This window comes from Melospiza melodia, chromosome 5, assembly GCF_035770615.1.
Source record: "Melospiza melodia melodia isolate bMelMel2 chromosome 5, bMelMel2.pri, whole genome shotgun sequence".
In the NCBI taxonomy this organism is placed as follows: Eukaryota; Metazoa; Chordata; class Aves; order Passeriformes; family Passerellidae; genus Melospiza; species Melospiza melodia.
In genome coordinates, this window is record NC_086198.1 from 78,572,836 (window position 1) to 78,587,485 (window position 14,650).

Genomic DNA, 14,650 nt, shown 5'->3' on the forward strand with positions numbered 1-14,650 from the left:
CACACATGCACACACCTCACACCCCACACTCCATTTCAAAGAACATGGATTGATTTATGGATTGTGATATGGTCTAACACCACTTTAAAAATCTCCTACTTTCTACTGCAATGAGAGTAAACCGAGTCACCTTCACAAGAGAGATTATTTGCCACTTCCACAAGAGATGGAGGTTTCATTTCTCTATCCCCTGACTTTCAAATTAGCCATTCACAGCTCCACAAAGGTAAACACACCCAACCCTACACTCTCACCAAAAACTGCTACATCCCTACAGAGCAGGAGCTCCTAGAGCATGAGTGGAACAGCCAGCCTCCTCCACAGCATCCTGGGCAACAAACCTCTCCTGCAGGAAGGATGCTGCATCAGATTCTATTTGAAAGACATACAGAAAAGACATCAGGACTCATTTCACTTAAATCCCTTGGCTGTCTTTCCCCTTGAATCATTTGGGGGTTATAACTTTGCCAGAAGAGCTCCTTGAAGGCCAACCTGCTACACTCTTTTTAGGAGGGAGGGAGAGGGAGAAGATCTGTCTCTAAGAGCTCTGTGCTGGCCTAAAATCATATTTAAACTCACACACTGGGAAATGAGGCTCTGGGACAGATCCCCAGCACATGAGTATCCCTGCAATACAAACCAGCTGCTGTGTCTCCTCTGCATGGTCTAAACATGGACGTCTTCCCTGTGTTGCTGGTGCTTTCCATAACAGTAGCTTAAATCCAACTCTTACTATTGGCAGAATTTCAAACCCCTTCACACTACATTTGCCTGAGTTTAAACAGCACTGAACCATGCAGTGAAGATATAGCCCAAATTTCAAACTCTTCCAGAAGAGCCTCCAATGAACAGCTGACCAGAAAGGTAGCAGCAATGTGATACTCCTTTAATTCCTCAAGGAATAACAGGTCAGTGTTTTTTCTCAATCATTACTATAGTCATTACATGTACTACTGTATTTCAAGACTTAACATTGCTCTAATTCACAAGCAATAAAGGAGGGAACAGAAAGGCAGTGGCTGTGCCAGGTCTGCTCTTGGTCTGGTTTGGTTTCTTTTTGGAAGTGTGCAATTGCTGTCAAGGCAATGAACTGCAGAAGGTGTTGCTTCAGGAAAAACCACAGTGGTTTTAGTCCTTTTATCTCAGCAGAGGTCACCCTGAAAACTGCATTGGTGAAACAAAACAAAAGCATGTCTGATGTAATGTGTCTGACTACTGAGAAGGAAAAGCCCCACAAGCTTGAAACAAAGCCTCCAGCAAAAGATTTCTGTGTGCCTTGTGACACACACAGCCACCAGCAATTTATAACTTTAAAAAAAAGAGCTAAGAGAAGACTTCAGATAAATTGCATTTTGCTGTAAAACAGAGACTTGATTTGCTTGGAGAAAAAAAAAAAAAAACAAAAAAACAACTACTCTTCTTATTTACAAATTAAGATACGGAGAGGTTCCTGTCCCACTCCTCTACTAAAGATTAATTTTTGCACATTCCATTTTATTCCCCAGCTCCCAAAGGCAATTGTGCAAATGCTTAACCTTAAGCACTGCACTGAAGTCAATAGCATCATCCACTTGCCTAGTGCCAAACATGACCAGATTAAACTTCAGCTGCAGCAGAACACAGAAACCAACCTGAAATTCAGGGTTTAGATGAAACTGTGACCAATGCTCGGTAGGGCGAGGGGATTGCTGAGGCTTTTCTGATGTTCATCTTAGAGATATAAAATAACACAGCAGCAGAACAGGGAGAAGAGCCCAGGATTTGTAGCTTCTCTGTTCCAGACTGTGTCTTTAATTTCTCAGACCCATATGCTAATGGGGTAGTTTGTTAAGCTGTTTCAGTCCTGATCAAGACATTTGAATATGAATCTTTAGATTGTTGCTGAAGCTGCTTGAATTAAGCTTGACAAATAGCACGAAAAACACAGAGTAACAAGTATGTATTAGAGGTCCCTTAAGCCAAGTCCTTACTGATTGTACAGGACATTTGAAGAGCTGAAACCCTAACCAAAAAGACATGTGGACTCTGTATAAGAAATATATGTTTAACAGGCAACCTCTCTTAAAAATTTTATTAGGCCAATTTTGAAATTTGCACGACAACACATACTGCAGTCTCTGTGTACAAGCTGCAGGTACTGTTACCTGGCACTAAAACAGGACTTTGAGGCAATAAATAGCAGTCATTTCTAGTGAAGATGATGGGAAGAAATGCTGCCATTGGATCATATTCCTGGAGCTCCTAGAGCCTCACAATTCTTTTTCCATGGTTTTCTAACACAAGCCTAGAATAAGGATATATATTTTCTAAATAATCAAGCTTGGTCTGAGGAGGCAATGGGCAAGGGGTGTTAAGTAGCATCCTTTCATTAGCAGTGGTTATAAGACAGAACATTATTACTGAATGCAATGATATATCACAGCAACAGTGTACAAGATGGCTTGAAATACACAAATATAAAGCAACTTATGCTATTGATGAGGTTAACATTCCTAAGCAAGCAAAGATATTGAAAAGTCAATTTATAGCCATTTCAAAAATATTGCTGCTCAATAGGCAGGCCAAAACTTTCAACTTAGCACTGCATTTTAGCACAAATACTTGTTAAAAACCAAGCGAATACCAGCAACAGTTATTCCTCTCTTTTATTGAAAAATCAATTGTTTGCTGTGGGAAAAACATGAGCAAGGAACATATTTAAATTCCTATTAAAACAAAAAAAGAAAAGTGCAGAGAATTTTAGTTAGAAAAATGTGAACAAACGGGCTATTCCTTGCAAAGATTTATAGATCAGCTAGAGACTGTTGCCACACCAGACTTAAAACAATTTTACCACAGTAAAGAGGCTCAAGAATACTTTTGTTTGAGCACAGAACTTTTCTAAACATAATGGAGCTCTGCTAACAGCCACCAGCCCTTAAGTGGAAGCCCTTGGAGAGGTATTACCCTGAAAGCCATTTATCTTTTACTTCAATTTGCAAGCAAACACCAACACAGAGAGCCATTAGAGAACAAGTGCTCTCTGGATGCTGAAAATCAATGGAGGAAAATTAAAAATCAACAAAGCTCTCACATACAGCCTCTTAAATGAAATGGCCTGTGATCCAGTCAATCCTAGTTAAGAGGAGAGTAAAATAAAATCTTAATCAAGGATGAGCTTTAGTGACACTTCTTACTATATTTATATTGTATATCATGTACCTCCAACTATAACCCATGTCATGAGACTATAATCTGCTAATAAATAAAGTCATAGTGCATAAAACAACTAAGAAACTATTTCAACACTCCAGTTCTAATGCCAGACTAAAGGTTGATGCTCCAAGAAGGTTGATAACATATGAGGTGGAACAAGAAACATAGCAGAAGTTTTGTACAATATTTTGATAAATGCTGCTTTACTTACATCCTCAAGAGTAAACTCAGCTAATTTACATTTTATTAAACTTGGGTTAGATCCTGTAGCACCACTGGGAGCAACACACTACCTGTGATGCTCTTCCTTGTTGCTCACAGTCATCGAGTAATAAAAAAAAAAAAAAAAGTAGTAAAAATATTAAAAAGATTTGTTTATGCTGTTTAATCTACTAATTACTATCACCCATAAACCAGTCAAACCACTGGTTCTGAGAACATGAATATAAAGATGGCAAAAGAACTCAATGTCATGTGAATTAATCTCTCTGTTACCTTGAAATAAACATGCAACAGCCTGAGGTTTGCCAACAAAATAAAAGATCATTCAGGAAGGCAATTATTAGCCATCCTAATGTGACAATTCCCCTAGGATGTAATAGGTATAGCACAAAAAAGTAGTTTTGTCCTACATGTACTGAAATACACTTTACTGGTTGAATTAATTCTCTCTATTATTTCTGAATAAGGAGAAGGTCAGTGTTTCTACTTTTGGTGATAATTCCTTAACATGGCAACCAGAGAGAAGAAGAAAGGATTTACTTAGATCCTTTCTAATTTCCATTATAAACACAATTTCTGTATGGAAAGAGGAATTCAGAGGTAAAAAATAAACATAAATGAGAGACCTTATACCCAAGGCATGTCTCCCCATTTGCTTACAGCCTGTTCAGCAAATAGAACCAGTAATTCAAAATTAATGGAAAGGATAGGGTAGGAAACTAAGCACAACAGTTTTGACTGAGAACAAGCAAAATGTAAAGATCAGGTCTCCAAGTTATCTACCCTTTTGCAATTGCTTCTAGTTGGATGTGCCATGCATGGCACCAGGGTAAGGACTGGTTGGTTTATAACTGTACTAGGTGGACAAGGTGAAGTGATGAAGCTGTTAATTACTCCAGAAGATCAGAACAGTTTGAGCCTTGGATATGGTCTTGGTTTTCTGTTAATTTATGTGTCATGATCCCACCTGAGGCTCTTTGAGTGCATCATCCATAGTTAGATATTGTGGAGCTATCCACAGCTTCCAACAAGAAGAAGTTGTGCTTCCAACTTCAGCCAGACAGATCTGGGCAGAATATGGTTTCTCTTTCCCTGTTCTTTCAGAGAAGAATCAGTGCTTCAGGCTCTTCTGTGAAACTCCTTTTACTCAGCATAATGGAATTACAGATCCAACCAAAGCACATAACGCCTCCACAGACTTCACTGTTATTTCTTTTGTTGGGGCTGTTTTCATCAGCAGCAAATGAAGTCTCTCCTCTTTGCCTGACCTGCTAGAAACATACAGACTTTGAAAACCTTTTCACACACCTTTCATCTTGTACAAGGGCTGTTTTTCAAAGGCTTTGCAAGCTGTTGGGTGCAAAAAGCCTTTAATGATTAATTACCATATTTTTCCTGTTTACTAGTGTGAGTGTGCTAAAAATGTGGGCATCATTGATGTCTTCTACCAGAAAATACAAACTTTAAAGTGCCCAAATGGCCACCTATCTTATAATCATGAGGACAGATGGAATGGCATATCTGATCACAAACACAACAAACTGAAGACTACATAAATCTGCAGAACTAACATTTCAAGATAATTGTTTGGCAGTCAAAATGTCTTCAAAAATGATAAAAATGAAAATTTGCAATTTATTCTTCCAGAATAAAGACAGTTTCCACAGGTGACTAACTCAGGAAGTCTTAGATGACGGATTCAATAATTTTTAATAGGTAAGGGAATAGAAACTAAAATACAAATGTGAATAGAAGCTAAAATACAAACTGTACTTTACCTTTTTGTTTCACTTCTGAGGTTAAAATTTCAAGATAGTTGAAATTAGGGTGACAAAGAGAATAGCTCAGGACATCTTTCTTTATTGTAAAGCTCAAGAAAATTTGTAAGAAATCACAGGAGATTTTCTCTGATTATAAAAGGTAAAGATAAAATGGCATTTGCCAAAACCTTGACTTCGTTGCCTGCTCTTCCCTAGCAAGGTTCATTTGATTGCAACTTGACTCATCAGATGTTGCTTTAACACCTCCTGAGATGCACAAAGTTGATGTCTATGCTCCCCTGAAGACAGGAACATATTTTTCAAAGCTCTAGGCTGCCAGCCACACTGCAGTGAAACATATGCTGTCCTGTTACTTCAGATAATAAACAGCTTCTCTTTTGTTCAGCGAATCAGCCACAGAAATAAATTATTTTGTCTCCTGAGACTTCTGAAATGAGTGGGGTCTCTGCAAAACGGCATCAACTGCATTGTGTTTACTGGGTAATGTACTTCTAAACAAGCCTAGATTATTGCAACCAAGGTATGATAATTCAGCTGGCTTCTGTAGGCAGCAGCTGAGGTAATCAGTTGTGACTCTGCTATTCCCAACAGCAATCCTTATGGAAAGACTATAAATACTGCATACCCACCACTACATGTGATGAACAAACATTGACAATAGACTGTATTCTGAAATGGTCAGTAAGTAACCTCATTCCCATAAGAGAACACCATTTAGGAAGAGATTTTTAGTTTGAGAAAGTATATCCAAGATTACAAAGAGGTCTGGTGACATTATTTTAGAAACTTTGAGTACTGACAGCAGCCACCAGCTCAGCCCCTTGTGGCACTACTGCTCATATGTGAAGAGCATTTCATCCAGATAATGGGTTCTTCACACAGAACCAGTCTCACAGCAACCATCATCACACTTATTTAATTTGGAAGCCACCCATCACCATGGTGCACTCATTCCCATCATCCAGATCATTAACATCTTCATCAATGATCTGGATGGGTGATCACAGAATACCAGGTTGGCCGGGACCTCTGGAATCATCTGATCCAACCAGTCCTGGCAAAAGAGTGCACTTTCAGTAAGTTCACAGATAACACCAAGTTGGGCTGGAATGTTGATCTGCCAGAGGGCTGGAAGGCTGTGCAGAGTAATCTGGACAGTCTGGATTGATGGGCCAAGGTAACTCCATGAGGTTTAACAAGGTGAAAGTGCCCGGTCCTGCCTCATGAGCCTTTCATGGGAGTCATGTCCCTGGCACTTAGGGACATGGGTTAGTGGTGGCACTGGCAGCGTTAGGCTTATGGTTGGTCTTGATAATCTTTAAGGTCTTTTCCAATAAAATTAATTCTGCAATTTTATGGTACCCCAGTGTGAATTGGGGATTCATACCCTGGAGCTGGAGGAAGGGAAGGAGTTTACATAGAGGTTTGACCAAAATAATGCCAGGACATTAAATTGAACAAAGGAAGCAGATAAGACACTCTGAAAGCAGAGCACCAGTTTGAGGTGATTATTGACTAAAACTGCATCTGATGTGCAAATTTTCATCCATGGTACAACTCCCTCAGTTTTCAGTGCTGCAGTAGTTAGCAGTGTCCATGCAAGGCTGCCCAGCCATACAGGCTGAGCTAATGTTGCTGCTGCTCCTAGTGTGCCAGGAAAAGCCCCCTCCAGGTCAAGCTGCAATTGGAAGGGTGGGAGGACTAAAAGAGAATTGGGATGAAAATAAGCTGGAATGGAAAGATTGAGGAAGAGACACTAGGGAAACACTTTTTTTTTTGGAGTTTTCACAAAAGGAAATTGGGGAGAGATGTGCCATTTCCATCAACCCACCACTCTCAGAAGCTTACTAGAGTCACAAGGAATAAAAGCTAACAGGTCAGAGCTCCCCAGATTACTATTCCAGTTCTTGCTATCTGAAAAATCAATACTCAAAACACATGAAAGGCCAGATTGCAGCACTGTGCACTGCTAAACAACAAGCCTAGATGAAAGGTCATCAAACTGGAGTACATCTGATTACCATATAACATACTACCACAGAGCTGGGCAACCCTAAATTGAAGGTTTCCTCCTGATGTTTACAATTCCTTAAGAAATGAAAATAAGCTGGAAACTATAATCATCTTAGTGTGCAGCAGTCAACATATATTTACTGGATTTAAAAGTAAACAGAAAATTTACTGTGCATTCTTACTCTATTCTTAATTTTCCTAAGATCTAGCAAAAATGCCTATAGCCTTGAGAACAGACCTTGTTTGGAGATTTCTGGTAAAAGCCACAGTAGATGTCACTGCCAGTTTACAGCTGTAATGCTCTCTGGGATAATTTTGTTAGCTGAAGATGAGGGAAGGCAGGAAGGGGGACTCTTGGCATTCTGTCACCACATCATTTGCTGATTTTTAAATAAACTTATTTGCTATCATGAACACTTAAAAACTTAGACTTAGTCCCTTTTTATCCTGGGTGATATTTGGATCATGGCTTAAATGCTGTGGCCGTTGACAGAGCAGCGTTAAGGGACAGCAAAGTGCCCAACCTCAAACATTGACAAGCTGCAGTAGTTTCTTTCTCAGAGTGCAGACAAGAGAGATGGTAAAAAAACACCACAAACAAAACACAGCATGCTATCAAAATGCTCAAAAGAGATAAATAACTGGCAATTACCTAAATCATGGACCACTGAACACAAGATAGAAAACCAGAGCCGTGTCACCTGTAGACTGTGAGCTTCAGCCTAATGAATTCGCCTCTTAAGATCTTGGTTAAAAAAAAATGGAGGGAAGAGGAGAATGCCGCTACTGATGAATCAAAAAAAGAGGAAAATACGTAAGCAAAGAAGTATCCCTTATAGCTTGGAAGTAAACTCAGAGTTATAAATATTATATAAGTCAAAAATTTAGCACTTATCAGAGTAAAAATGTGTAAGGTTGTGGCACTTACCAGGCTATTAAAATGTCAAAGCACTTTCAGAAAAAAATAAATTTGGACCAGAAAATGCTGAAGTAGCAAAGGCAATGTTTATAATGCATGTTTTAATTCTGACTACTTTCCCAAGCCAAATGCTAATTTTAATTAGGAAAATTTATTATTTTTATAAGCAAACCTTGACATCATTTTAAAGCACTACATTTAAAATGGTGACAACATAAACAAAATATTCCACTTCATCTCATTGATTTTCCTTATCTTAGCACCATGAACACTTTTACAGGCATTTTATTTTAATTTGGAAGTAAAGATATATTTTTTTTTTCAGAACTTTTCAGTCTTGGTAAAAATTTCTGATCTTATCCTTATACAGCCATGTGATAATGGTATTTGACCTGGTGAATGGCTTATACAAGTGTTAATAAAAATTGAATTCTGTGAACTGTGCAGAAACACAGGGGCAATGTTTTCCAACTGAGTATCTAGAATTAAGGTCCTAGGTGTGAATTCAATTCTCTACTTCATTTCTGAGTATAACTTTTTAAATATGTAGTTCAAATTGCCTCAAACACTTTAGAAAAGCTTTAAAACTCATTATCTTCATGGAGTAACTTTCTACAAAGTTAAGAAATTTAGACTTAGAAGTTACATCTTTTATCCTGACATATTTCATATTAGATAACAGATAGATGAATATTTAATCAAATTATGTGTCTTCACCTATTTCATATATTTTTAAAAAACAATACAATGTGTAAAAATCTACTTTATCCCTCTTAAAGCTAATTATGATCTTACCATTGAAAATACTTCCTAAATTTTAGTCTTTGATTGTGGAAATAACAAACTTTCTGATTTGTTTTTGGTCATCAAAATATACTTTCATATATTTGACTACTGATATTTATGGTATTGATAGACCTTCCACAAGCCCAAACTCCTCTGTAAACTGGAAATAATGTAAATTATTTAATTAATATTTTGCTGCGATGAAAAAGGCTTGTTTTCATGACTACTCTTCAAGCTGAGAGACTGGCTTAGATGTGTGGCATATTATTAAATTTCTCTAATTTCTTTCCCATGCAAATAATTTACATCTTTCTGTTTCCACATCTGTAAAAGGGAAATCTTATAACCTCTCCGGAATTCCCAAAGTTATTAACAGGAGACGCCAAGTCATCCACATGCACGTAAAATTCTGAGATCTTATGGCAGAGTGCAGCACACAAGTGGTTTTAATATGGTCCTGCAACCCAGCAATACATTAGTACCTCCTGAATGGAAATTTAGTCCAGAACAGACACTTTTATAGACTTTGTCAGCCTGAGTCAAGTGAAAAGTTACAGCTGGGCCTTGCAATAATATACATCATGGAAGAGTTTCTAAGGAGCCTTTGCTTTGCAATCCCAAAGCCTGGCACAAATCCTGCATCCCTGAGACTTACACAGCAAATATGTAAAAAGAATAATATAGACCCAGACTTCCTGCTCCAGTGCTACAGCACTTTGCAGAGCAGAGAAGCATTTCTGAAATCCTCAGCAGCAGCAGGTAAGAGAACCATTGCCTTTCCTGGAGCTTACAGAAAGAACAAAGTATGAGACACTATTATTCTCATGGACAGACTGTAACTTTAGCCAAACCCCACTAATTTATGCCTGCCAGCACTGCATCAAAGCATTTAAACACTGAGTGATGCAGTCTGTGAAAAAAAATTGTTCATGGGTATGGTTAAATAAAAAAAATCAGGACACATATTAGCACTAAAAAACTACACTAGTGCATTTACTATCTTAAATTGACATGTTTGATTATTCCCATGGATCCCAGGCTGATTCCTGTAGTCATAGTTACACTGAAAGCACAGCTTTTCTGCAACTTGCAGTTGTCTGTTTTTGGCACCGATTTTTACAAGATAAACACCCACAATTCCCCAGTGCTACCTGACAAACCTCCACCCCACACCCTCCCTGCACAGATTTGTGCTTTCCAAAAGAACGAGAGCATATTAGCCAAATCTGAAAGCCAATTCAAGACCCAGACTGCTAATTTTGTTTAGAGTACTGAGAATAAAATATCTCTAAATTGTAGATCCTGCAATTGCAGCAAAAATTAATCCTGTTCTATTTGGGGCAAAAAGCTGACTTTTCTCATTTCAGGGAGAATAAAAGTATTACTATCATATTCAAATTATTACCTATGTACTGAACCACACATGACTGATAAAAGCTAAGCAATCTTTAAAAACACAGGAACATATTTATAACAATTATTTTCAGCATGCTGCAAATCTTAAAATGCTGTTGAATACTGCAGGGGTGTGACACCAAAAATACCTGATAAATGCGCATTTATCTTGAAATGGGTTCATAAAAACACTTAGCACTTATTTAGGGATCATAGGTGATCTAGAGACTTCAATATTATGGTCTTAAGTTTATAAATAAGGAAACTAAGCCAGAATAATTCTGTACTTTGTGCAAAACCTTACCTTGCAAACTGATCTCAAGGTAAGGTGTCAAATCATGTCATGTCACAGTGGTTTTGCACCAGGCAAATGCAATTACAAGGTATGAGGCAATAGGAAGTCAGGCTTGCTCAAGGTCATAGAAACTGATGTCAGGTCTGCTGGCTAACAGCTCCCTGACTGAATCATCCTGCCACCACTGTTGAAGAGATTTGTTTTATGAATGATAGTTAAGGATGTGCCAGCAGATTTTTTATTATTATCATCCCAAGAACACCGTGATTTTTTTAACAGAAACATAGACTATTAACTACCTTCTTCTAAATAATATTTTTCTTTAGTAACTGCAACTATGAAAGAAAAAGTTTTAATATGGTCCACAACTATGTGAGAGATGTAGGAAGAAGTAATGCTCAAAAGTGGAAAAAAGAAAAGTAGAAAGAGTTTTGGAAAGAGATTAGGAAATGGAAAAGCGGAAATAGATGATGAAAGGTTACAAAAAAAAACCACCAAAAGAACAGTGAAGAGAGAAATTGCTGCTAGTCACAAGCTTAAACAAGATTGCAGAAAATCCCTTCTCAAAACCAAATAGGCAATATTAAGGAGAATGCACCATTCATTTCATAGCAATCTTCTACTATGAAAGGATGGCAGCATTACTCCCACAGATGGAAAAAATCTGTCTCTAGTACAAGCCCCAAAGAGACTACATCAAGAAGGCTTCAGAGATGGCTTAGTTAAATATGAGATTCCAGTTTCCAGGAGAAAGTATCTTTCTCTGGCAGAAACACATTGTGTGGAAAAATAAATTAAAATCTTGTTTTATTTTTGCAAGAATTTTTGCTGACTGTGCTCAAACACATGGGTGCAGGCTGCATTAGAACATATTTGCCACACAGGTGCTGCTTTTTCAGTAGACATTTGCTGCTGCTGCTGCAGGGTGCTGGGAAAACTGAGAGTCAGGATTCATTTCAGAATTAGAAATAGGTAAGCAAGCACTTACATTCACCCCTTCTAGTAAATGCCACAAAGAGAGTGGAATAATCAAAGTCACTGTAATGCTTAATTTCCACAATCGTTTAGAAATCCTGCTTGTGGCATGACAGGTTGATTGTAGAAGTTGACTGGTTTAACATCAGTTTTACTCCTGCTGGAGCAGATCAGGGGGGCAGCAGGGATTCTCAGGGGGCTGAGCACAGTGCCAGCCCTGCAAAATGGCCATGGCCACCATTTAAACCCTGCTCATTTCCACTGTGCTTCCATGCCACCTCTGGGGATAAAAGTCCTGCTGCATCTCTGAGAGATGCTACTGAGAGAGCCAGGGAAGCCTGTGCGGTCAGCACAAGGGAAGTTGAACAGCGGTGGTGAAGAGAAGTAGGATTAGACTCATCAGGAGACTGGACAATGCTAGCAGAGCAGCAGGCATGGATGCTGGGACTCATCCCCCACTCCATCCCTGCAGACATGAGAAGGAAACACACAGGGCTCCAGGAGATGAAGAAAAACCATCAGCAAGCATGATGAATATGTTTCACCCACACTACATCTTTATTTTCTTGGGGAATACACCTGCTCACAGTCTTTGCAGACCTCCCGAATGGTACTCATCTCTTGTCAAATACAGTTCAGCAGTTTTCACCTCACCTCCTTAGCACGGACCTCCTGGTTCCTGCCATTAGATTCTGAATTAAGATGAAAGAGTTCCAAATTTCTTCCCTTCTGCAACATGGGGAACACGATACAGCCTCTTGGCATGTTGGGATGTTCAGTAAATAATTAGACAAAAGTAATCTCAATATACAAGATTATTGAAATTTACATAAATAACCTAAATCAGTCACAAAAACCTTGCTTATGCCAGTTCAACAGAAACCTGACTCTGTTCTATGGACTTACCTGTACCCATTTCATCCAAGCAGATTAGGTGACCAGCTAAATACTTACTGAGTACAGTAAGAGGCTTGTTACCAATCCTTTCCCATTTTTTATTTTTAGTTATCTTTTCTCCTGCTTCATCTTGTTAAGATTCAGCACATCTTCCTTTTTTGTTTTATCTGTGACAGAATTCATGCAAATTGAGTAACTTTCTATTCACTCTTCATATGGACACCTCCTTTGGACACTATCCCATATATTATGATTTGCCTCCTTGTTATATTTAATTCTGCAAGTTCCATATTGCATCAGAAAATCTTCCAGGATTATATTTGCCTGGAAATGTATAGCCTTAAAAAAAAAGATGTTTATGGTACTCATAATTATTGATTAGAAGACCCTTGTAGCTTTTGCTAGGATACATTAAATTCTCTGTCATGACACAGAAAAGCCTCATTCAGGTCTCACTCGGGTCTAAAGATCTACTGCAGATAGTTGTGGTTGATTATTTGAGGTTTTTTTTCCCCCTTCGTTATCTCAAGCAGAGAAGGATTTCAAAAGTACTTTCAGGTCAATGAGCACATGGGCAGGCTGGACAAGGGAAACACACAGCCTATTTACTGTCCTGCTCAGCAAATCCACACCTCCCACCCCCTCCATATTTTTCTCTGGCATATGGCTTAAATTTAGAATGGGGCCTAAGAATCTACATTTTAAAATAATGAGCTTGAAATAACAATCTGGTCTAAATTCTGCAAAAATTTAACTTACCCTTATTTTTAAACATAGCAAATCAAAATCTCAGATCTTAAACCCCCCTGGCATGGAATATTGTGCATTCCCATGCCCTCTGCCCAGCCACCCCTCAGCAGCATATCCACCCCCAGGTGCAGCTTCAGAGCTGCTTTCTGCTGCATGCTCTTGATTGACTGCTCCTATTTCTCCAAGCAATGACCCCTGCTCATCATAATAGCAAATAAAACCTTGCTGAAAATACGATGCTTGGAATCCTTCTCTTTCCAGAATTACTGGGAGGGAAATAGATGTCTCTCAAGTGCAGAATCATATGCACAATGGTCTCTTAACAGTTGCTCGGAGGTCTTTTCCATTTTCACATAAATCTTTTTTATGTTGTACTCCCACCAACTAGTAATTTTATTTTTGGCTTCACTACAGTAAACTTAATTTAACATCACGTCTTTTTGGTAGTTGTTGGTGTGCTTTTATGACTAATGAGTTTTAGACAGGATATTCATAAAAACAGAACAAAGGCATCTATAATGAGCACACTGTAAAGACAGGCCTATTTTTCCACAGAATAATTGTATGCCTGAGCACAAAAGATTGCAAAAGTTGCACATTAGGCTACAAAATCACAGTGGAAGGTCAGTTTCAAAAACTTAAATTGAGATCTCTAAGCATCAAATGAATTCTAGGATAGAATAATAAAGAATGTTCAAGCATGCAGCTATTTAGCTCACACACCTCCTACCTTGATGAGCAAATATCCTACATACCATGGGAACCCTACATGGTCATGGCATTCTGCTGTTCACTTGTATTGTTAGCCAGGTTTGTTGGCTTGCCTGATTTTTGTGGGTTGTTTTCTTTTTTTTGTAATATCAATTGCATCCTTTAATGACAGTGTACTTCAGGTACTGGACTGTAGAATATTTATTGGTTCCAAGAGAGTAGAATTGACACAAAAATGTCAGAGGCACTTTCAGCTTGCATGGGTCAATGTTTTAGTAGACATGCATTCAAAAGGGTATTCAAAGACAAATCTGTGATGATCAACAAGATCAAACCATGATCAGCAAGAGCTGGGGATTCCTTCTAGCTTTGCACATACAAGAACAGAATGGAGAAATGCACAGAAAGAGTTTTGATGGAAACAAAACTAAACCTTTCTCTGTCACACTGTAGGAAAATGCATACATAATCTACTGGTTAGGAGAAAGGATATTCTCAAATAGAGCAGTAACACTGCTCCTACCTTCCACTTATTTAAAGGGTTACAAGGAGTTAGAATATGACAATGACATAGGAGTTATATATTTTTTTATGCAGCTCTGTTTACATACAAACTGTGAAAAAGCCCAGGTTTCTCAACCATAGCAGAAATCAGTCCAGCTGGAAAGCTGTGACTCCTACCCTCCATTTAGCCAGTAAATAACTCAAATA

General features: G+C 38.4%; 1 protein-coding gene across 6 annotated transcripts in view; it reads right to left on the reverse strand.

Annotated features, from left to right (window-relative positions):
• The window catches only part of SORCS2 (sortilin related VPS10 domain containing receptor 2), a 536,381-nt gene that overhangs the window by 212,650 nt on the left and 309,081 nt on the right, over positions 1 to 14,650 (reverse strand). Inside the window, exon 1 of one of the 6 annotated variants that reach the window (XM_063157568.1) lies at positions 4,385 to 4,482. The exons of the other annotated variants lie outside the window; for them this stretch is intronic. Coding sequence (XP_063013638.1) covers positions 4,385 to 4,411 — 27 coding nt within the window. The 5' untranslated portion in view covers positions 4,412 to 4,482. Of the gene's footprint in view, positions 1 to 4,384; positions 4,483 to 14,650 lie in introns of those variants that run through there. 6 annotated transcript variants of the gene reach the window in all.